The 25560-nt window shown below is 27.3% G+C and overlaps 3 protein-coding genes across 5 annotated transcripts; 2 read left to right on the forward strand and 1 right to left on the reverse strand.

Annotated features, from left to right (window-relative positions):
- Nucleotides 1-19: 19 nt before the first annotated feature.
- On the forward strand, nt 20-6471 carry LOC107163366 (uncharacterized). 2 transcript variants are annotated; one of them, XM_015510754.2, is made up of 8 exons: nt 20-261; nt 1945-2211; nt 2288-2536; nt 2603-2795; nt 2877-3045; nt 3407-3463; nt 3750-3906; nt 4839-6471. In XM_015510754.2, exons 2-8 carry the CDS (start codon nt 2008-2010, stop codon nt 5211-5213), a joined length of 1404 nt encoding a protein of 467 aa, XP_015366240.1. In that variant the 5' UTR covers nt 20-261; nt 1945-2007; the 3' UTR covers nt 5214-6471. The 2 variants fall into 2 exon arrangements, with proteins under 2 accessions (XP_015366240.1, XP_015366241.1); XM_015510755.2 differs by lacking the exon at nt 20-261 and adding an exon at nt 533-895.
- A 1099-nt stretch (nt 6472-7570) lies between these two features.
- Nucleotides 7571-9444, reverse strand: MTPAP (mitochondrial poly(A) polymerase). The gene has a single exon (XM_015510732.2). It carries the CDS (start codon nt 9300-9302, stop codon nt 7623-7625), a length of 1680 nt encoding a protein of 559 aa, XP_015366218.1. The 5' UTR covers nt 9303-9444; the 3' UTR covers nt 7571-7622.
- A 3861-nt stretch (nt 9445-13305) lies between these two features.
- ALiX (programmed cell death 6-interacting protein-like protein AliX) lies at nt 13306-23381 on the forward strand. 2 transcript variants are annotated; one of them, XR_016190373.1, is made up of 16 exons: nt 13306-13842; nt 13926-14050; nt 14142-14269; nt 15454-15607; nt 16554-16678; nt 18470-18571; nt 18643-18862; nt 18933-19056; nt 19143-19320; nt 19389-19550; nt 19628-19783; nt 19841-20056; nt 20118-20264; nt 20429-20573; nt 20648-20917; nt 21651-22006. XR_016190373.1 is itself a non-coding variant. In XM_089220172.1 (16 exons), the coding sequence occupies exons 1-16, from the start codon at nt 13631-13633 to the stop codon at nt 22871-22873; spliced, it is 2457 nt and encodes an 818-aa protein (XP_089076298.1). In that variant the 5' UTR covers nt 13307-13630; the 3' UTR covers nt 22874-23381. The 2 variants fall into 2 exon arrangements, 1 of the variants encoding a protein (XP_089076298.1); XM_089220172.1 differs by lacking the exon at nt 21651-22006 and adding an exon at nt 22785-23381 and having other exon boundaries at nt 13307-13842; nt 20648-20821.
- The last annotated feature ends 2179 nt before the right edge of the window (nt 23382-25560 follow it).

A 25560-nucleotide genomic window follows, 5' to 3' on the forward strand; every position in this document is an offset into this window, starting at 1 on the left:
TTGTACGGCAACTCTCCCGCGGTTCGGTGCTTGTACTGACTGCATTTGCGTGCCAATCAACAGCCTTGCGCCTCCACCGCCCCGCCGTCCAAGTTTGTGGTCGTTACTCGTTACCGAGACTTGTGTTTCGGCGTTCGGAAGATTTTCAAACGGTCTTCGCTTACCACTGCTGTGTGCCCGCAGTTCACATATATATTATTATTCCGAGTCCGACGTGCCGTCCGTTCTCGTAATATTCCGGTGGCGCCGAAAAACTCCAAGGTAACGTAACGTATTCCGTGGTCATCCGACCCGCCGGTAGCGGATCGCCGAAGTTCGCCCGGCGGGACGCACGAACTATCGATGTAGTGTTGGCGACAACACGGAACACCCGTCGCACCGGTCTACGCTCGCCGCATAAGGTCCCAGGGAGGACGCCGCCGCCGTACTTTTGGGCCCGGTGTAGCTTTTTCTCAGCTTTCGTTGTTCCCCCACTGTCCGCTCGTTTGTGTTTTGGGCGCGAGATTTTTGTATACGCACGCAGGCGAAACAGTGTTCCGGCACTACCGGACGACTGGCTTTTTTCCCTCCCTCGCGTCGCTACCACCCCTCTCCGGCCGTGTACCGCCACCTCATCTGAGCACTCGTCTCCCCAGCAAACCTGATAACGCGAGCCTTTGTCCTTAAAGGTCCATTGTCTCGTCCTCGCATAGTCGTCTTCCGCGCATTTTTGTGTACCATTCTTAGTCCTTTGCCGTGCCGCAAGAAAGCCTTTTTTTTATTTTCGAAAACTCTCTAGTTCGGCCGTGACTCTGTTGTAGTGTTTTGGGTCTGTCGTGCCACCAACGACCCAACGCATTTTTCAAGTCTCGAGACATTTTAAACATTTTTTCGCGCAAGTATCCTAGCAATTCGTGTATGTATGACGGTTTTGTGGAATTTTGGAGATGTGGTCAATGATAATATTTTATAACTTATTATTTTTCTAATATTTCATTAACTCAACATTTGCCAAATAAAATTGGAACTAGGACTTGTCTGTATCAATTTGGTTACATACTATTTATTTTGTGGTGAAACTCTTAACACCATAGTTTTCATGTTGCTTAATTGCAAATTAATTCAATATAATACTATTTAGGGTTGCTCTCGTATACAATTAAATTTACTTATTTTCATTTAATAATTAGTTCTATAAAAGTAAAATATTCTCTTTTTTTTATAATAGCTATAACTATTATTTTTCAGTTATTGTTTTTATGATTTACTATGAAAACCTACCAATTTTAATAATTTTATTAATAACAATTAATTATCGACATTTTTTTTTTTTATTACTAACTTTTAGATTTTAAGCTATAGTAAACTTATTGTTAATTTTGTTGTGTAACTTATTACAATTTTATTGTTACCTTCTTAGAATAATTTAGCATATACTTAATTATATAAGTTTTCATCACTCCATTATAGATGTTTTTATTTCATTATATTTTGCATAAACAACTGGTTTTGACAATTTGTTTGCGTGCCTAAGTATATATATGTAAAGTATCTAAATAATTACTGCTAGATTCAGAATTGATATATTGAGAATTTTAACCCTTTTTTAGATACTCAAATTTAAATGATTTCTCGCTAAAAGATTTTAAAATGTCATGTTATTTTTTTTTTTAATATTTTATAATTCATTTATTATTTTTATATAATTATTTCTCTGGTTTGATTAATTCTAAAAATAATTCTATATAATATTTTGATAGTGTTTATATCTAAGAATAATCTAGCCGGTTAGGTTAGGTATCTATTATAAAAATTAAATAATTAACTATAGGTATACTTTAAAAAAACAATTACCCACGTCTCATTTATATGTTGTAATTTGATTAAAATGTTCATAAAATTAAATTTCTTATTAAAGTTGACTGTTTTAATAAATAAATAATTTTTTTTCTTTTTGTTTTTAAGATTTTAGATTGAATTCTCACACATCGAAAGTTGTCAGATATTTACTACATCAAATTATATAAAATGGTATCTACTAGACAACAAAGTAGTAGCAGTTCTGGTACTTCAACCAAAGTGGTTGTTATTACAAAACCTGAGAAAAATTTCAGTGTAGTTAATTTAGGCCAAAGTAGTTCTAGCCATATTAATTTGCTAGACCTTCCATATGAAATCCTTGAGAAAATTTTATCATATACAAATTTTAAACACATATCCCAACTAAGATCGGTAAGTTATTAAAAATTTCTGACCTAACCTAACCTTAAATATTTATTTTTTTTAATTAAATTGTTTATTTTTGCAGATTTCCCGGCATTTTAATGTAGTGTGTAGTACTATATTAAATTCTACTTTTCAACGTTTGCAAAACCAAATGTTAAATCGCTTTCAAATTATTAAAACAAAAATGCCTAGGCGAGAATCTGCTAGGCGACAACATCCACTCGCATGCGAATCCGATATTGTTGAAACACTTCACATGAGATTATTATTATTGCGTATGGCATTTGGTAAACACATTGAAAGAAAACATATATGTTTTTTTGCTGGAGAGGTAATTTAAAACTGATTAATGATTATCATTGCACTTATTTATTAAATGTGTGTTCTTTTATTTTAGATTTTAGATGAAGTGTATAAAATACTACATTACATTAAAGTTACTACAAAGTTGGCAAGGCCATATAAAGTGACAGATGAACTATTTGACTTATCCACAATGGCAATGGAATATTTTAGGGAAAAGATTGAACCAACTCTTCCAGAAATTCGACTTTTTGCCAATGATTATCATGAATTCCCATCACCTTTGGGTATTTATAAAACTTCTTATTTTAGTATAGGTATAGTATCAAAATATATTTTATCTTAATAAAATATTAAAATCATTTTAGGTCCACCCAATACTAGAACTATTACCAGCATGTGTTTGAGAAAACGTAGTTTAATGATACGTGAAGGGTCAGTTTCAAGCTTAGAAGGGAAACGGGCTTCATCCGAAAGTCCTCAATGTGGTTCAATGTTACGAAAAAGTGTTAGTAAAATTAAACAAGGAATAAAAACGTAAGTCAAAATACAAATTTCATTATTACAGTGAACTATATTTTCACAAACTATTTGTTTGAACTTGAGCCTTAAAAATAAAATGAATTGAGTTTTGTATTAAAATAGAAAATGTATTACATTAGTTTTACTGTTAAAATTAGATTCTTTTATATTGTTGTATATAAAAAAAAACACAATATACAGAAAGATCTTATCCACATATTATTGTAAAAACTTATTTAAGCTACTGTTTATACTGTCTCCATAAGTTTATCCAGTAAAAAAATCATGTTCATGGATAAATTATGCCTTGTAATCCTCTAAATTAAAATATTTAAATCTTTACATTTCTTCAGCTTTTTATTATTTATTTTATTAGGTCTCAAAGTTGTCATTTGGAAAGAGATTTCTTAGACTTACGAAAACAATTGCGCAAGTGAGTATAATTTGAAATTATTAACACAACAATTTTTATTTGTTTGCTCTTTCACTATTATTAACTATTTTTACGTTAAAATCTTAGATAATACATTTTATTTTCTATGGTTGGTGTTGGTACTTACATAGTATATCCTACTATATATTATAAGAAAGGATAAAAAAAAGGCAAATTTAGGTGACATGTTGCAGTTTGAAATTAATATGTGATACAGTCAATGCTTTTCTAAATATTAATTTAGGTTTTTAAAATGTTAGTAAACATATATTAAAATATTTTATAGAACATCAACTCAATCAGGTAATATGCAGCGCGAGTTAAAGCAATGCAAATCACAAATGGCTGAACAACATAAAACACTAGTAGAATATTCAAGTAGGATGGATGAATATGATAAGAAGAATGAAGAGACAAATCGAAAATTCAGTACATTATTACAAGTTAGTATTAAAATTAATAATATGCAATGAAGTTTCATTTTTTTAACATGAGTGAATCCAGACTAAATTATTGTTGATATAAATCACAACTATAATTTTATAAATATATTTATCTATATATTCTATCTATAACCACAAGAATACTTTAAAACATTTTTCAACTAAACAGTTTGAAATTTCAGCTCTAGTGTTTACACCTGAAAGTCCAATAAAAGCAATTACAATATAATATATTGGCAGCAAATTGCAATCTAGTTGTTCTTAAATATAATAATTATAGTCATTATCACTTAGGAGTGCTTTTCTGTATATTATTGCTGTTATGTAACGATTCTTCTGATCAACATATTTTTTTTTTGAAACCATATGTTAATATGTGACTAGATATGTTTCTGTGGATTTCATTTCTGTTTTTTTTTTTTTTTAAATAATTATTTTTCGTTCTAAAATATTATACCTTCTGTACTTGATAAAAGATTGATATTATTACTTTTTATTATTATCAAAAGTAATTGTGTTGGCCATTTTTTCAATTTGAGAAAATTTCCTTTTGAAATATTTCTAATCAATGTTGTAGATACCAATGTTGCTTACTGCATTTCTCTTATTATTAAATAGTTATGCAATGCTAAGTAGAAATGCGGTCTAAACATTATCTTTTTTAAATTTGCTATTAATATTAATTGTTCTGATATTTCCTAGTTGAATTTTATTGAAAGTTTTGCACTTTCATTGAAAGTTCTTTGCTGTTATAACAATTTTTTCCCAAGCTCTAAGGTTATTTTTCATTCATAATTCTTTCTTCCTCCATTGCATGTATGATATTATCTAATGTATTTTAGAAATAAATAGAGTACATTTTGATATTTAACCACATTTTAAATAAATATACATAAAAAAAAAATTATTTTATACTTGTATTACTTTTATAGGAACTTAATAAATGCAAAACAGAAATTCAATATCTACAATCAGCATCATCTTCGTCTACAGTTTCAGTTTGTTCATCCTGCAGTACTACTGCTAGTGATTTATCTTTAGCTATGGGACCACCTGCTTTAAATTCTACTACCAATGCTGTAAGCACTAGATTGCATAGTCAAGGTGACCAAATTCCAGAAAATACTAACGAGGATTCTGTGGAACCAAGTGAACCAGTAGTAATTGAAGAAGTGAAGAGTTCTGATGAGCAGGAACCATCCACTAGTACTGGTGTAAAACGTAAATTAGAATTAGCTATTCCCAAAGCTGCGAAACGTGTTAGAGCTGTAGCCAAAAAAGCACGTAGCATAAATAATGCCAACTAGACAATAAATAAATGATAATGAAAATAATAATTTTTTATCGAAACGAATCTACCTCTCACATTCATATAGACTTAAATTGAATTTGAAACACAAATTTTAAATACAAATTAATATTTAGTTAAAAATCTTATCGATCACAATTTAAGTATAATTATCTTTTTTCATTTTTAAATTTAATATAGATTACTACATGTATAATAATTAATATATTCTACTTTGATATCCTGTTAAATATATATGCATATATATTTACATATATAAATATATATATATTTAGATAATATATATATATGTATATGCATTTATATGTGTGTATATATGTTATTGATTGGGTTGTTTTTGAATTTTTACCTTGATGTCTTCCAATCAATAATTAATATTTAGTTCTACATTGTGTGCGTGATTAGGGAAGTTTCGGGTTACATTTTCTATTATCACAATTTTATTTAATTAAACAATAACAAAAAAAAAAATTAAGTTAATATTTTTTTTTTGCTTAATAGTGTGCATTTTAATTTTAATATCAAGAAATAACTTTTTGATTATTAGGATTTTTTAAAATAATATTTATGTTCTAGTTCTCAATATTATGTTTAGTGATCTATAGATACTACTAAGTTATCTTATACATTTTTATCTTTTTAGTAACTATTCGTGAAATGTAACTTAATTCTAATGAATAATGTACAATTAATTTTTATCAATTTTAGACAAAATTTCATGTATATAAATTTTAAATCATTTTATTTGTATGCGACCAAATGAGAAATCTATTATATTGATGTGTTTGTATTGTACTACGGTTAAAACAAAATATGGTTATGCATTATTTAATAAATTTGGCAATAAAATGTGTCGTATAAATTGCCATCTAGATAATTATGGTAATTTGTAACATTTCTACCAATAAGTTCAAAGACTGTCCGTTTTTATTATTATTATTATTAGTTATTATTATTGAAAAAATACCTATAACATCTGTGTCACTATCGGTAATTATTTTCCAACAAATAATGATGTTATGAAATGATAACAATTTGACTATGTTGGTATTATACTTAAAAATGTTAAATTAATATATATTCTGTTTTATTAAGGTAATGCAAATGACAATTGGTCTTTACACTTGTATTAATAATTAATACTTAATAGTAAATAATATTACATTTTTATGCTGGCCTTAAAAAATAAATTGTTTACTATTTTGGTGTTTCCAGAATTTAAAGATTAAATTATAATTAACTAAATGAAACATTAATTTGTTGTATTTTATTTTTAATTTTTAATGATTTTACTTGCATTTATAATCAGGTCTTATGAGACTGGTGAATCAACGTCAAAATAGTCATGACTGTTTGGATTTTTTTTTTTTTTTTTATGTAATGAGAAGTTATAGTACAAACATTTTGAGGAAATATAATCAATTCAAATTATTAAACTACACTAGCAGTAGCTGTAGTCAAATATTAGAAATCATAAAACTCAGTTGTACAATACCTTGCTTATACAGCGCTGTAAATAATAATTAGCTAATGACTTTATGTTGAACAAAATTGTGGTTATTTGTGTTATATAAATTATAATTCAATTATGATTGATATGTTACTAACAATAGAAATTGGGATATTTTTCCTGAAGTATATAAAGTATAACCGTAATAAAATATTCAATATTTTTGTGGGAAAAATAATACACCCACTGTATTTCAAAATAAAATTGTTTTTTTATAATTAAATCCCTCCATCCATAGAAAAAAGAATGACACACTTGACAACAAGAAACACTTGAAACTTACTATACAACAAAGCAACTTCTGTTAGTTTTTTTTAAACATTTTATTTGTTGTCGACAATTAATTTCTTATTAGTTTATTACTATTGCACCCAACATTGATTATAACTATAAGTACTAAAATCATTTATAGACTTATAGTTGATTATATTAGAGTGAGGGGTTAACTGTTATTACAATAGTTATTAATAGAATTTCAGGGGAGGCGACAAATATTTGAAGGGGCAGATAAATATATTGAAGATTCTTACAAATTAATCAGCTAAATTACAGTTGTTTTGTTGATTACTCACTTCTGATTTCTTTTAGTTTTATTCAAGTTCTTTAATAAGAATTAATAAAGCAACATATTCCTACTATTTGTGAAATAATATTTATAAATGATGTAATTCTAGTTGTTGAATGAGTTGTTTAAAATTGGTGAAATTATTTTTGTATACCGTGTCTTCAGTCCTTATTAATATCTAAAATTTAAATAATCACAAAAAAATAATTCAGAGATATTAATGATATTATTAATAGTACATTATATTAGGTTGACATAAAACAGGATGAAAAACAAAAACTAAAGAAAAAACATATAATAATTTATTATATATTCTTATTTTATGTACAATATCAAAATTCTTTTTCACTAGGTTTTAACTGTTTATTCAGTCTTATGTCTTCTTGGGTTTGAGAATCATCATCAAATAAATCTTTGACAGTTACTAATCTGTTTGAATTTTTTATTTGATGTTTGATATCAAAAACTATTTGGCTCTTCTTGCTAACGTCAAAACCTTTGAATAGATCTAATAAGTTGAATGAGTTTGTATTCGTTAAAGAAGAATCTATGGTCCATGCAGCATTTCTCAGTTCTATCCTGAACCTCTCAACTTCTTCTGAACTAATATTTTTACTAACATTAAAATGGACTTCTAATGGATTAACAATGTATAGGGCACTATATTCGGGCTTATTGATTGTTTTCCCAAAATTTAATGATATTGCATTTGTACTAAAATCAAATGATGCAAAATATTCAAAAAAACCTAATAAAAGTTGGTCTAAGGTTTTATTATTTTTATCAACTCTGTCAAGTTTTGATACATCTCTAAGGAACGTGCAGTTGATACCTTCATTAGTGATTCGAACATCATTGTTTCTAGCTTGCTTTACTAGTGTCTGAATATCAGGAATGATTTTTTCTTGTTGCAAATAAAATAAAACTAAAAGTGTTAATGAAAAATTGGTTATCCATCTTCCTGGTGTATTATTTGTTAAATTGATCTCTTTGGCCCACATTTTTATAGTAAAGACTAAAGGCCTGACCCGGTAGTCATAATTACCAAAAATGTACAAAAGTTCAGACATATTGACAGCTGTTTCATTAGAGACTGCTAGATCACATTCAACACCAACAAAATCTTGTGAATACTTGACAATCGGTACTCTTGCTTGAGAAATACGCTTCACCCTTGAACAACCTGGTAAAAATAACTGTAGAAGGTCACCAAGTATTTCAATATTTCTTTGTATTTGGGTCCGACCATTTGACACACATTTTCCATGAAAAATCAATCGACTAGTTTCATTTTCTGTGGTATGACTGTCCATTAAAACTAAGTCAATATCTGAACCAATCTTACCAAAACTATTTACTGATGAACCAAAAGGTAATACTTTTGATAGAGGAAAAATACCTTTAAGTGCATTTTCAATTTGCATTGCTGTTAGAAACCTCAATCTTGTACCAATATCATTCAGCTGTGTACATTTCAATAATAATAACATCTGATTAGACAATGAATCTAGTTTTTCCAGTCCAATATCTTTAATATTAGGTTCAATCATTGTTTGATTAGCTTTAAACGGAAAATCAAATTTTTCAACAGTTGATAATTTTGAATTTTTCTGACTTGCATTTGAACGAAACCAAAGAAATGGTGATCTAACAGCAATAACATTTGAATCTTTAATATGTGTACTTTGGTCCATCAATGAATTTACTGACGATTGGTCTTCAAATTCAGTAAGCACAAAATGATTTGAACCAGCCAGTTGATAATGAAAAATATTTTTGATTGAACCAAATTTGGAGCAATATGAATGTAGATCAGAACATGAATTTTCCGAAGAAACCTGTACCAAGACGCTGCATTTTGACTGAGAACGTCGTTCACATATAAATTTATCATACAGTACAAATGAATTTATGTAATTGCTAGTTTTTGATTTGTAACGAATGACACGATGTTGCTTAATTAAATGCCCATGCAAGTTACATAGACGTCTCAACGAATAACTTTTATTCATTTTAAATATAGATTTAACTATAAGAGCTTAGCAAAAGTTAACATATTTAAATACTATTAAAATATTTAGAAATAAATTAAATTCACACAAAAAAGATATAAATTGAAAAAATTAAATCTTGGTCTTACAATTTATTCTAAACCTTCTGAATGTTCTGATAAAGTGATAAGGCACTATAATTGATAACTGATATCAACCATGTGAATAATAATAATTGTTATGAACCATAGTTAAATCACAGAACAATGGTTAAATATTTAATACTGGTAGTAACCATGTTGTAGATAAAAAAAATTATTATTATTCAGAGATAATATAAAACAACCACCTGTTTGAACTTTTATTCCACTAATTTATTGTCATTAATTCTTGATCAGTAGCGTCATTAAAATTTTTGAAAGCGTGTGGGGCAAAAATGTTAACTGGTCCACACTAAAACTAAAAAAAATAACCGCTCTCTAACAACAATTACTACATTACATTACGTTCAGATACGCAGGAGTTTTTATTGGGAGTGGGGTTTGAAAATATGATATTACAATTTTATTTTTATTTTACCAGCTTAATAATTTCAGACGTTTAAATAAGGTATTTTAAAATATTTGTACAACTTCAATTTCTCAACTTTCAAAAAATGCTCTGATTACAAACTTCGATGAAGATTTTTGGAAGCCAATTGGATTTAGTTCGTAAATTTAGGAAATTGAAATTGAAAATTATCAGTACATTTTAGTTTTTAAAATAATTGGAAAAAACCAAATTAATAATTAAAATGTTATTATAATTGTTTGGTAGCCATATGGTTAGGTTAGGTTAATATTTAATACATATAATATTATTTTTCGTTATAAGTTATAATATTATATTTTATTATAATTAGATTTAATGGTTTTATATATTGTTAAATTAAAATTAAAATACCTAGTTAAATCAATTTAATAATACACAATTCGTTGCGAATACTTCAAGCGAAAATATAATACAAATGTTATATTAATGTTATATTAGACTATATTTTGTGTTTTTGTTATAAATGCAAAATCATCTTGTCCACAAAATACAAAATTGAATTATAATACATTTTACTAACTATTTGGCCTATAATCGAACACTCATAGTATAAGCGTTTCAATGTCGTTCCTTCCTCAGAATCTTAAACATCGTCATTTAATACTCTGAATGGGAACCAGTATAGATGGTACTATAGTATTAGTAAAGTACATAAAATAAAATAATATAGCTACCTGTCTAACCTAACCTACGTTAGTAAAATTAACAGATTTATGTAAAGTTATTAAAATATTTTAAATGGTAAATGGAAAAAAAAAATTCCTGCACTAGAAAAAAAAATCCCCAGTAGCATTAATAATAAGCATTATACAGGTAGTATTAAATTATTTTATAAATTGTATTATATAAAAAATGAAATACATATTATACGAGTATATTACATTAAAAATTGTTATTTTATAAAAACGGTGTTATACCCTAATTTAATATTACAAAATATATACATGTACCTATTATATCATATTATATGTATATATAAAATGTATACCATAATGGTTAAACTTACGGCATTTTCAACAGTAATACAGTATACTCAAAATAAACTCGTTCAAGATGTAATTCCAAATGACCAATCAGTTGTAAATTGTTTCAATTCCGGTATAATATTTAGGTATAGTAGATACGGCATTTATATTCAATAGTCATTGTAGACAAATAATATTATAAAATTATAATCACATTACATTTTAATTTATATTAAATATTATTATTATTTTAAGTTCGTGGCTGGGTACTGGGTAGGTAATATAATATCACATATGCGATATGCATATACTACATGTATGCATTTTTTAAATATATGATTCAGGGTAAAATAACAATTTTTAAAATAATATACAATAATATTAATTTTATTTCTATTATATCTTATGTATAAAATATGCTAGGGATATTTTTTCCGCAATTCATTTAAAAAACACATTGAACGTTAGATTTGTCAACTTACGCAAATCTTCCTAACATAGGTACAATTTATTTTTATCAACATTTAAAGTTAAATGTTGAAAAAAACCACAAATAACTTCAAATTTGTAAATAAGTTAATAAAGAAATGGACTGATAACAGAGAGAGAGAGAGGTCTAGAGATCAACATTGTTAGAAAAATATATCATACATTTTAGGTAGTCAGCTAACAGGGATCGAGAGAGGTCCAAAAATATTCTTAATTGATCTTAAATAAAGTTTACCCCCAATAGGTTATTTAAAACTTATAGTTTTGTTGGACTGCAATAGCCCCTCCAAAATTTTGGGGCTTGGTAAGTTCCCACACGAAACATAGCAGGTAAGCGAATACATATGTAAGTTCCCACACGGAAAAAGTTAAGTTATTAAGACTTATGAATGACAACTTAAAATTTGTTTTGTTTTTGTATTAGATAAAAAAAATCCAATTAAATTTTTTTAGGTATAAAATAATAATAATAGGTAATAGAAAAAAATCAAATTTTATTTGGTTTATTGCGAAAGCTCAAACACTTCACATAGCCATATAGTATGATACTGTGTATAATTATTTTTAAGTTATAAAAGTTATATAAGTTATTTGTCAGTCCTAAATCTGAATAAAGTGGGAAGGAAGTTTGTGTTTGGCAAGGCTGAGCATTAACGAATTAAAAGTTAAAATTATAAGCAATTTATATTATAAACATTATTATGTGTCTAAAATTTTTATTTTGAAAATACGAAAATTTTAACTTTAAATTAAGTTAAGTTACTTTTCTTTGCCCAGCCTTGGTGTTTGGTATAATTTTTTTTCGTGTAGGAACTTACGTACAAGTGTATTTTTTTTCGTGTGGGAACTTACGTATACGAATATCCAGGGTTAATTTTTACCTGCTATATCTCGTGTGGGAACTTACATTCGCCCAAAATTTTAACCCTTAGTATTATACTTATGGGTAGAATTAATAACATTAATAAAAGGCGTAATAATTTAAAAACGTTAGTTCCAACTGTGCATTCTAATTTGTATATATTTATTGAAAAATTCAAGTATTGTAAATAAGTAATAAGTTCAGTGGAAAGAATAAAAATAATTTTAATTTAAGCAATACATATACATAGTTTACTATGTAACATTGTATATTTGTATTAATATTATACTATGTATTAATAACGGTAGTCAGAAAAAAAAGCCAAGAAAAAATCCACGGGAAAAATAAGCCATGGTAAAAAAAGCCAAATAACAATAATTAAATATATAACAATTAAAATTAAAGTATTAAATTAGGTATTATTTAAAAATTGTTTAAACATTATTGGTCATATATATATATATATATATATGTATTTAATTATTAATACACAGGTAATATTATAATATAAACAATTTTATTTTTACATAATATGAATACGGACTATACAGTAGACCAACTGTGTTAAAAATTTAAAATTAATTAACATAAACCCTGTGTATTAATAATTATATATATATGTATTATGTATACAATATTATGACCAATGTTTAAAAATTTTGAATAATACTTTAAATTTTATTATTTATATATTTGATCAATTATGTATAAACAATTTTTAAATAATACCTAATTTAATACATTAATTTTAATTGTTATATGTTTAATTATTGTAATTTGGCTTTTTTTTCCGTGTCTTTTTTTTTTTCCTACATTCATTAATAACATATGCATTTTTCAAGTTTTATTTATCAGTGGTTGTTTTTTTAAATTAAAATTATGTTCATTGTTCAGTGTATTTTTAAAGTAAGAATAATAATATTACTGTTGGCGAAAATATTTTCGATGGTTGTGCGCCGGCCGGCGAAATGTCAAATTTGAAATTTCCATATTATAAACATTTCAATGTGTTTTTTATTAGGCAACACTGTAAGACTGATAAGAGGATGAGTAGCAAATCAGTACAACCTTAGAATATATACATATATTTACATATAAGATATAACGTATTATTAATTTTTATCGCTCAGTGTCCTTACGGAATATTCATTCATTTCATCCAGTATTAGTATTCTAGTATTCAACTGTTCAACACTAATCAGCGCTCACTGTTCACCGACCCAAGACTCTCGAACCTGTGTTAGTTAATCATTACGAATTAACTGTTATTGTCGGCTTATATTGTGCTAACAGCTCTTGGACGTCTGTACCTCAGACTTAACGTTAGGTAGGGAAGTCCATATATGAGTCACTGAATCAGACAGCTACGAGTACGTCGTTCCTTTGTTTCGCACAGATTTTTTCGATTTAAATTAGTGAAATTTTCCGTCACAACATTAAGTATGGCGACCACGTCGTTGTTGGCGGTGCCCACTAAACGGGCGTCTGAAGTGAACATAGTTAAACCTTTGCGGAACTTGATATCGTCACATTACAACTCGGCTGACAATCCGGAAGACTACACAGAAGCCATCAATGAACTTAGCAAACTCCGTAGCCAGGCGCTTTGGAAGGTGTTAGACAAATATGACAACTCTCTCGAACTAATATACAAGTAAACCAGCATAATTCGATTTTAATAACTATTATTACTAGTAGTGTACCAAGGTAGTTTATGTATTATGTTTTTGTTTACAGCTATTATGATCAGATAACTTCATTAGAATCAAAAGTGCCGCCATCTGAAGTACAGATTCCTTTCAAGTGGAAAGATGCGTTTAATAAAATGACATCATTCTTTGCCAATGGAAAAGTCAGCATAAGTACGTTCAAACTGTATGATGCCTACACAAATTATTTTATATCAGTTTAACTTGTTATTTACTATTTTAATGTTTATTTTATAATTTTTAGCTCTCTGTTCATTTGCTTATGAGAGAATATGTGTACTATTTAATATAGCCGCTCAACAAAGTGCAATAGCATCTGCTCAAAATTTAGAGACCGACGATGGATTAAAAATGGCTGCTAAACTTCTTCAAGTAAATAAAATAATAATCTTTTTATTTTATGATTTAAGTTGAATGTTATATTGTTAGAATTGTTTCCCATATTATTATCATAGTTTCTTACTTTTGTTTATCTTACTATGAGTTTTCTTACTCAAGTTGTTAAATTCATATTAAGGCAAAGGCACACTAACATTTTTTGGGAGTAAAATAAACCTAAATGGGTTCCAATGTACTGAGTCAGGTCTTACCACTACAATAAATTTAGAACATATTTTAATTTATTATGGTCTATTTGTACTTCTTTGAGTCAGAAGTACAATATAAAATTGTGAAACTATTTTTGTTTCTAAATTTTAAGTGACAATTTTTATTTAAAAAAATAATAAATTTAAAATGTGGTTCAAAAGATTCCAATTTCACATTACAAATAAATAAAATATGTTAAAATTACTATCATAAAACTCACGTTGGTGTGTTGGAACTTGTTTAGGACGTTTAGGTGTGTTGTGAGTTTATTACACCTGAATGCGAGAGTTTAACGCTAACCCTGCTTACTGTTAAATGATTTAAAATAAACTTTGTAATAAATTCAAATGTGTTTTCAAAATTATTATCGAATCAAAACTCAAGATCAGTATATTTGAACACATAGGTTTATTATTCTGCAAAAAATGGTAGTGTGGAAACCCTTAACGTATATTATACCAACTAAATTTTTACCTGTTAAGAGGGACGTTATATCTGTATGTGTTGTCTCTGTCTTACAAGTGTAACATACCAAATTTTACACTCAGCAGTTTACGTTTAGCTTCGTTAGTTTAAAAATTAGAGTTAATTGACCTCTTATAAAATTTAAAAGTAAGAGTATTATTTAGAGCTCATGGGCTTTTTACTATATTTTAATTTTGAAGGGAGCTATAAGTATTTTAAGATGTATAAAAACATCCATGACACATTTTAACAGCACATATAAAATTATATTTTATTATTCTGCTATAGTGGAATTAAGCTTGATGGCTTAGTTGACACCCTGGGTAAAAGTAGTAGAGTTAAAATCAAAATGACCTCAGCATTATTACTGATGGGTTTTCATTTTGTTGATATAATCTTACATATTATAATATTCATTAATAAATCATGTATTTTTTTTATTGTGATAGTGTACTTATAATTGTTTTTAAATTTATAATACAAACTTCCTTTTTTGTTTTTAGCAAAGTGCTGGTATATTTAATACTTTAAAAACAACAGTTATGAATATAATTCAACAAGATCCAACACCAGACTTAAATCCTGATACATTGGCAATGTTATCATCTCTTATGTTAGCTCAAGCTCAAGAAGTGTTTATAGTTAAAGCAAATATAGGTAAAGAATTTGTATTGCTTTTGGTTGTTATAATATTTTATAATTGTTTGATAAACTAGATTAACTTAAATCATTTATTTTAGTTGTATGGTATATAACTGTAATTCTTCACACAATAAATAAATATACTTTGGCTATGATATAGGTAACCTCCTTATAATTATTAGAAAATAATAATATGTACCTAATTTAGATTGAGTTTGAACAGTTTGTAATTTAGATAATTTTAATACACGAATTAATAAACATAAGTGGTGTCAACTGAGAGTTGAATATGTAGGTTGAGTTGAAGGAGTTTTATTTTATGTGTGGCCAAGAGGCTAGAGAGGAAGTGATAATAGATTATTTCCTGAATTATTAGATTATTATTCATTAGACCGTTCTTGAATCTTCATAAAAATTAATTACTGGGAATGTTAGTATCTGAGTGTAAGATGAATATATTTGTCAAAATATTTTAATATATTTTAAATAAAACTTGTACACAGATGCGACTGCACATTCTCCTAGCTTGATTGTTGTTTCACATCGATATCGTTGGTGTTTGTCCTTTTTGGTAATATTGCTACCTTATTTTTATGAAGTCCTACTGTTGCTATCTTGGGTCTTTTCATTTGGTTGTATGTTGATATAAAATGTAGCACATTAATACCTAATATGAAAACTCTTCGTGTAAATGCTTTCTTATGTCTAATTTTTTTGATAGTATACTATTTTTTCAATATTGATCGAAATCTTTTGAATCAAAAATTTTTTGCTTGTTATTCTATTTGAACATCAATGGAGGTCTATTTATTGCCTATGCTCTAATGTTCTAAAGAATTTTCCAGCAAAATAATTTTCTGTCACTGTCTCATATGTATTAAGTTGATATAAATAGCATATTTATTTAATAATTGATAAAGTTCCTGTTAAAATTATACTTATATATTTATTTTTTTTTTAGATAAAATGAAAGATCAGACAATTGCTAAATTATGTGCACAGTGTGAAGAATATTATGCAGAAACAGTAAAAATGATGGAGAGAGAAACCGTTATGATGTCAGTGGATAAAGAATGGACATCAAACGTAAACACTTAATATTATTTTATTTTACAATCATTAAAACATTTTAAATTCTGAGCGGAGCGATGAACGTATTGATTTTATAATGATATGTTTTTTATGTGTGTGTGTGTGTATACATGATAAGTTATCTAAATAATACTTCGTTTTCAATTTCAGTAGATTTTTTGGTGGAAAAGTGATTCTAATTGGTGTATTGGGGAGGTCAAAATTTAAAATTCTCATTAGCTTACAAAAGGTAAAAAAAAATGTGCAAATTATTTTGTTTAAAAATTCTTAAAAATTTATCTTTAAAAATCTTAGATTTGAAAATTCAATTCAAGTTTCTTCATCAGTTTGTCTACTTTTATCAAGTAAAAATTCCTACCAGATAGTCAATTAAAATCTTTATAAGTGTTTGAATTTAAAATTATTACAACATTGATATTCATTAAATTTCTTTTGTACCGATATTTTTATTTTGTTGTTATTCCTAAATTAATAATTGTAGAAGCTTGAAATAAATACCATATATTTAATTTTTCAATCCCTATACTTTGAATATTTTTAAGTTATTTAAAGACATTTTAAATTTTAAAAATTCAAAAACAAATCATTGTATATAATTGAAAGTTTCCCCAAATATTTATATTAGCTTTATTCATTTATGATTAAATTTTCAAAATACTTTGATATTTTTAAAGCTATTTGTAGAAAATTGAAATGCCTATAAAAAAAATTTTGCTCTTCAAAAAATCTTTAAATTTTAATACAAGGTTTATTATAAGTTGTACTTATTGTAGTAAAAAAAATCAAGAATCGTTAATCACAATGTTTGTTTATAAGCATTTAAAATTCAAACATTATATATCAAAATCGCGAAAATTTGCATGAAATTATGAAGTTTAAAATTCATACAATTGTTGTGATTTATACCTAAGGTTTAGAAACCCAATACAAGGTTCTTCCGTAACTTTTTCTTCATATAACTATTTAAAAAAAAAAAACTCTAAGAGTTAATATAGAAATCATTTTGTGAGCGTTAAAATTTATATTTAAATAAATTAAATACCTATAAATATATATAAATATTTGTTCAGAATGTTTTTTCGCATACAATGATACCTGTTACTGCATTCAAATTAAACACATCCATATTATAGTGACTTACTCTTAATCTTTACTTTACAGCAGAGGACTTGCCCACTTTTTTATTCTATAAGTATCAATAAAATTTTACTCATTGGGTCAAAATCTTGAAAATTAAATACAAGGTTCCACATATGTTTATGCAATAGTATTTCATAAATATTAAAAATACATAGGTACTTTATTTTTATATAACAGTGTTTAAAGTAGTTCAAATTTGGACAAAATTGCATATTAAATAACAGAGTATAACAATTTTGGTTATGTTGTTATTTAAAAATATAATTTGCTAATACTTGAATTATCTTGAGTATACTTAATATTCTAATTGTAATAGTTAATGTCGTTAATGACTTATATTAATACTATAAATATTTTAAAGTATATTTTATGCACTACGAATGAATGAGTCAGTCAGGTACATAATGAATCTAATTTGATTAATTTGGAATTTATTTTGTAGTTACCTACATTTTTCTTTTTTTTTTTAAATAATATAAATATTATAGTAAAAAGTATCCTAGGTTGACAAATCGTCTCCGCTCATAACCGTTTTTCATATTCAATGATATTATTGAATTCAAATTTATGACCATCCATAACAATAACCTACTGCACAGCAGAGCGACATCCACTTACCTGATTATTTTAAATTAAATTTGATAGGTTTATGGAAAACAGTCAATATTCCATGGTTTGGCTCAATATTATCAAGCAATGGTTTGTAAGGCTAATAAAACTGTTGGTGAACAAATAGCCAGGCTTAATGTATGTATAAAAAATAATTTGAAATGATTACAATATATTCATAAACATTTGATTATTATTATTTCATTCAGGTTGCCATTTCATCTCTTAAAGCTGGTCAAGAGCGATGTGCTCGTTCATATTACAATGAGCTTCTAAATAAAGCTATACAAGAGTTAAATGAAGCAAAGAAAGACAATGATTTCATTTATCATGAACGAATACCAGATGTCAAACATTTAGAGATTATATCTAAAGTTGCAATTGCCAAACCTACTCCTGTGCCATCAAAGTTTTCATCTAAATTTAAAGGTATACATTTATATCTAAATATTACCTATTCTTAATTTTGTTTTATTCGATTTATTTTGTTTTCTTTAAGATTTATTTGAAGATTTAGTACCAATATCAGTTCAACAAGCACTTAGCGCTTACGATGTTCGGAAAACAGAACTTGTTAATTCAGAAATTGGAAAGTTGAGAGAATCTACACAAATATTGAATGGGTATGTCATATAATTATTTATTTACATTTAAAAAATCATAATTATCGTATGATTTTTCTATATTATTATTTTGCGATTGTTCATAGATGTTTAGCTTCATTAAACTTGCCAGCAGCACTAGAGGATGTTAAAGGTGTAGGAATACCACAATCACTTGTAGAAAAATCAAACAGTGTAAGAATGAATGGCGGAATTCAAAGATTAGAAAATATGATCAGAGAATTACCAGAGCTGTTAAAACGAAATGAAGAAATAATCAACGAGGTTATTTATATTCATAGATAATCCTAATTAATGTATTTAACAATTTTGTTATATAATAAATGTTTTAGTCTGAACGGATGTTGAATGAAGAACAAGCATCTGATGAACAACTTCAAGCACAGTTCAAAGAAAAATGGAATCGCACCAAATCAAGTGTTCTTACTCAAGTTTTTAAAGTTAACATATCTAAATATCGTGAGATCATTAAGAATGCCAAATCTGCTGATAAGGTAAAATTATATTAAATTAGCATTTCAACTTTTAATCAATATTCAAATGTTTACGATTATATTTTCATTCTTATTAGATGATTCATGAAAAGTTTGAAACCCATAAGCGAGCTATTTATTTATTATCTGAAGGACGGGAAGCCATGCAAAATGTATTGCCAGTTGGATCTAGTTCTGGAGTTAATTTTGCTAACTCCACGGCTGCTGATAAATTAAAACATTTAATGGAAGAGGTTAGGTTATTTTATTTTCATAGTTTATTTTTATTTTAAAATTATTAATTTATATAGGTGGAAGTATTGAAAAATGAAAGAGATGTTATTGAAACGGAATTAAAATGTGCCACAACTGATATGAAATCAAAGTTCTTGAATGCTCTGTCTGAAGAAGGATCTATCCATGAAGCTAATTTGTCAACTGAAAGTTTAGATCAATCCTATGGACATTTAAAAGCTCAAGTAAATGATAGTCTTGCTCGACAAGAAAAACTTCTATCTAATATACAGGTATGTTCATGAAAAATATTCTTTTTTTATAGTTAAATAATTGATTCATTTTTGATGCTAGGTAGTGAATACAGAGTTTTGTAGAGAAAAGAGCAGTGGTGGCGAAAGGGAAGCCCTTTTTAAAGATTTAGCATCTGGTTATGATGTATTTAACGATTTACAAAGTAATTTAATTGAAGGAACCAAATTTTATAATGACTTGACCGAAGTAATTATATGTTATATACTATTTATAAAAATTAAAAAATATTTTATTATTAAGTTGTTTAGAATATAAAATTAGTTTTGTGTTGTTAAATTTAAAGTTGGCGTTCATTACTTTTATTTTATTTTTAAATTAATATTTACTATTGTTATTATTTGTTTTTATAGATTTTAATTACTGCCCAAAACAAAATTTCCGATTTTTGTTTTGCTCGAAAAGCAGAAAAAGAAGAATTACTTAAAACATTAACTTCAGATTTGAGTAGAGAAAAACCTGTTTCTATTCCAATTGCACCTGCTAAAACCCTAAACCGTAAATATACAATTACTTTTTATCACATTAATAATACTTACATATTTTTTTTTAAATACAATTTTTTTATATAGATGAATCAGCAATGGGTACTCAGCTTCCTTATCCTGTACAACCACAGGGTATGCCCTTGCCATACACACTTCCTAGGACTGGGCCTTCTTACCAACCTCCTGCATACATGTATGCTCCGCCTATGCCAACTACATACAATCCTTATGCCACGCTTCATCATTATCAGCCACAAGGTGAACTATGTGCTATATAGTGTATTATAACTAGGGAATAAAATATTATTTTATTTTTGTAAATCTTGGGTCTGAACTAGTTCATTATTTTGTACAGTGGCGTAACTAACAGCAAATATTTGGGGTAATGAACACTTTTAAATACTTCACCTTCTCCAATAAGCATAATGAGTGATGAGTACCACTTATACGCATAATTTCCTCCTAAATTATTTTAAAATAATCATTATACTTATATATTATTATTATATTATACTTATCATTATACTATTATTATACAGTTTTATAACACGAAAATTCCGGTAAAACACGATTGCGTACGATTTTTGTCTGCAGCTTTGAAGCACTGTTGCCATTTGCTTTGAACTTATAGAACAGGGGTTACTTCCATAATTTTTTTTTTTATTATTATTGAATAACTATTTTTTATTATATTATTTTAACATTTAATTATTTTATTTTGTGTACTATATTATTATAACATAGGTATTTATCGAAAATTGAGATTTTTAAGTGGTACCATAACTTAAGTCATTTTTCCAAAATTTAAATTTTACTGATAAAAAATAAAAACATTAATTTAGCAACGATGCACAGTAAATCGTACGCAATCGTGTGGTACCCCAAAAATTCACAAATAACGTATTTTTTTCTTGATAACTATTTAAAGATAAATAAATAGTAAATACACACTGACGCGGATTTTTTTTACTAAATTATATAAATAATTTTGAGGTAACAAAATGATACTCTTGCCACCCCATAAAAATGTTTGGGGTCACGACCGCTACCCCTCGCTACCCCATAGTTACGCCACTGATTTTGTAAGTTTTGAGTTTCAAACTAAATTCTAATTTTTGCTAATATTTTTTTTTTTGGTTCATCTGGGTCTAATTTTATTTGGTAGTGTACAATAAATAGAGAATTTATGAATAGGATGCCATACTAAAATATGTTAACATACCTATTCTTTTTGTTAAGTTAAAACATAATAATTGAGAGTTTATAATTAAGCAAATTATTTGAATATTTAACATGGATTAAATAATGTATATTCTCAAGGGCGTCCATCTTTGAAAATACAGGGAAGGGACACTAAATATTTGCAATAATATTGACCATTCTGTTAACCTGTTAACTGCTATATGTAAGTTTACGTAGAACAATATTTTATGACTGTATAATATATATAAATAAATTAGACTTGATAGTTCAATTTTTAATAAAATATAAAATATACAACATAAATAGTTCACTTTATTATTTAATTCTATAAGTGTCAATAACTTAACTTAATACAATAACTTATTATACTAGAATAAATACTTAAAAAATAGTATCGATGAACATTAAAACAAAAAATGTAAATTCCTATTGTTTTTTGAAAATTTGTCCACTACACCTTGAATTAAATTTAAATCATCAATTTTCTGTCTATGTATACTAAGTATACATAGATCAGATAGTCGCTGCTCCGTCATAGTAGACCTTAAACACGTTTTTACACGGCGAAGCGTACTTATTTTTCTTATACCACAGACCAAGATCTGTGTCCATATAAATAATAATAATATATATAATAGTATAATAATTATATACATGTATCATCGACACAGAAAAGCCAGGGGAGGGACATGTCCCCCCTTGCCCTCCCCATTGGACGCCCTTGTATATTCTATCTCTTATAAGACTAAAAGTAACCTCAGACGGTGGCCGATTTTTGTTACTAGTTTTTATTTATGACTATTCGCTCTAGCCAAAAAGTTGCTAAAAAAAAATGCTAACTAGACAGTAATTTGATACTTTTTTCTTGTTATCGCTTTAATTTTATCTGCTTGATAAAGAAAAATACTACAAACAATGTCTTTTCAAGATCATGCATCAAAAGTAATTTTTTTGTTTGTTGTGAGGAAAACCACAAAAATATTTTATTTACCAGCTATGCTTATAATAACGTGTTTAGTTCCAGACTTTCAAAATTATGCACCTCAAGGCCAACCACAATATCCACCTCAATATCCTCCACAAAATCAGCAACAGCCACCATGGTAAATGTAAATTTGGCGCGTTGATGGAAAAACATAACTTATGCTTTATTGTGATTGGATACAATTATCCTAGTTAGCTAATTATGAACACCATTTTTTGTTAAACAGAACAAATTTTTTATCAATTCTGTTTAAATTTTAACATTTTTTCATGTATCATCTAAATTATTGCTAGCATATATTATTGGCTACATCATTCTACTGCTTTAACATATTTTTTTGGTCTAGTGTATTATTTTATTCATTTATTATTTATTTCAATACTTTTGTTTACCTGTTTCACGGTTAAATTATAATATTATTATTTTTTAATGTTAAATAAGAAATGTTATTATGATTTCTTTGTAATGTATGTATTGATTACATTTAATACTTGGAAAATATGTTGTTAAAATTACATATTCAACAATTTATTATTAAAATGAATAACGATTACACAGTTCCTACATTTGTACACAACCCAAGAATAACAGATGGAAGTATAAATATATAGAGGTCTTATCAAATAGAAATCTGACATTAATTCTGTTTTGCAAAAGAATATGCCTTACCCTATGATCCAACAAAAAAATAGTTTTTCTGTGCATCCCCACATGATTTCTTGCTTTAAGTCATATAATATAAGAAAATCGGTTTCAATAGCTCGATGATGCGATGAAATGTACAGAATCGACATGTTGTTTTGCCCAACAGAATATAAATTAAATTATGTTTAATTCACAAAAGAACTATGAATTTAAGACTGGATGTTGCTGTTAAATGTCAAAATGCTAACAACACGTTTTATTTTATTATACTTATAATTTTTGCTAAATTTTTAGAAAGTATTATCTATTAAACCCTTATCAATTTTTAATTATTTATATCATTATTAGTTATTACTTATTAAATTTCAGGATATGTTTATCTAATTTGTCATGTTTATTCTATTATTTCTATTTAACAAAATACTTTTAATATGAATTGTGATACCTAATATTTTCCATGATTATTAATAATAGCCAGTTGTTAGAAAATATTTAAATTGTTAGGCCAGAGTTAACATAAAAAGGTCAAAACTATTATCAAGTAATAGCTATTGAGCAATGTATCTCTTTTGTATTGTTCAGTTGTTCTACCATTTTTTATCACCCTTATTTTTTTCTTGTTGGTCAACTTAACATCAAACTTAAGTATGGCTCTGCATAATGTATTTTATGTATGTATAAATAAGATGCAAAACATATGGTCAAAATCCAAACCTAAAAATACCAATGCAAGTAAATAATACATTATTAATATGAATTAATATCCTTATATTCATTTGTATGTTTAGAGCAACGCGTTTGAAAATGTTTATGTACCACTTAACTAAATAAACGTTTAATGGACAATGAAATATTCACAATTATTATTAATATCAAATGAAGAAAGTAATATTTAACGTGAATAATGATCCATTCCATTTTTTTCATGAAACAAGATTTTCTTAGCGTTCCACAAATAAGCATTCCACGTATCATTAGTGGTACGCGTACCACAGATTGCGAAACGCTGGTTCAGAGTATTTGGATACCAAACTGCAGTGGCATAATTGAATAAGTACTGACTTGGATATAATATAAGGGGGGGGCGTGAGTCTACTCAGTTTGGTACCGACTATTTAATGGCTTGCCATAAATCATATTATCATAATTTATATTTCACAGTGTTATAATAATAATATGTGCGTATGTCCAACAACTATACTGTGTCAACGAACGTTAATCGCGGTTTAAGCCTTTGAGGTATAATATTTTAAATCGTGGTAAAATGACGTTACGAGTCCATAGAAATCTCGTACCGGAACATCGCCGTAATTCTTCACGGCTAAATAAACGCCACGCACGCGATTCTAATGTTTTTGGCGTCCTCTCGTTGTAATAGTCTGTAACACGGCCTTATAGGTGTATTGACTATTGGTCATAAATGTACAACTAATCACGTTATAATAATATATATAATATATATAAGTATTATAGGTAGACGTGCGCGTTCGAATGGTTTTTTTTTCTATCGCAGTGCAGTGTTTTTTACTTCATTGCTCGTATCGGATGACGGCATTCACGTCACTGATGCAGTGGTTTGTATTGTGAACCGTTGCGTGTTTAATGCACATTATATTTTAATCATTATGTTTTAATGTATGATGACTGTTTAACAGTAGGTATGTCTATATTGTGCAGAGGGAAAGAAAGATTCGTAAACAGGCGAGTGACGACTATATAGTATAAAAATATGTATAGGTAAGTTTTCATAACACATATAATTGGTATTCTATAATATATATTAATCTGCTGACACCTGTAGCAGCTATAGGACATGGGTTGGTCGTAGGTAACGCTTAATAATATGTTTTAAGCAGCTATAATAAAGTTACAGTGCTGCCTATCATATGTTCTTTTGACTAGGTATTAGGTACCTGCCTATACTTATAACTTATAAGTTTTCGACATTATTTTCATGCAATACGATACCTGTGCATTTATTTTCTGTTTAATGGGACATAGGTGATGTAGGTCACGAATATTTTGTAAGCAGTAAGTACGTCGTATGCATTTATTAATTTTATAAAATTAGTTAAAATAGTTGATAATTTCCGAGTATAGTAATATTTTTATAAATTAGTCTGTCATCAGATTCTGAATCGTTTTTCATCATATACCTATTCAG

The sequence above is a fragment of the Diuraphis noxia genome, unplaced genomic scaffold (genome assembly GCF_037042655.1).
Source record: "Diuraphis noxia isolate RWA-SAM2 unplaced genomic scaffold, SU_Dnox_SAM2 contig0002, whole genome shotgun sequence".
NCBI lineage: Eukaryota > Metazoa > Arthropoda > Insecta > Hemiptera > Aphididae > Diuraphis > Diuraphis noxia.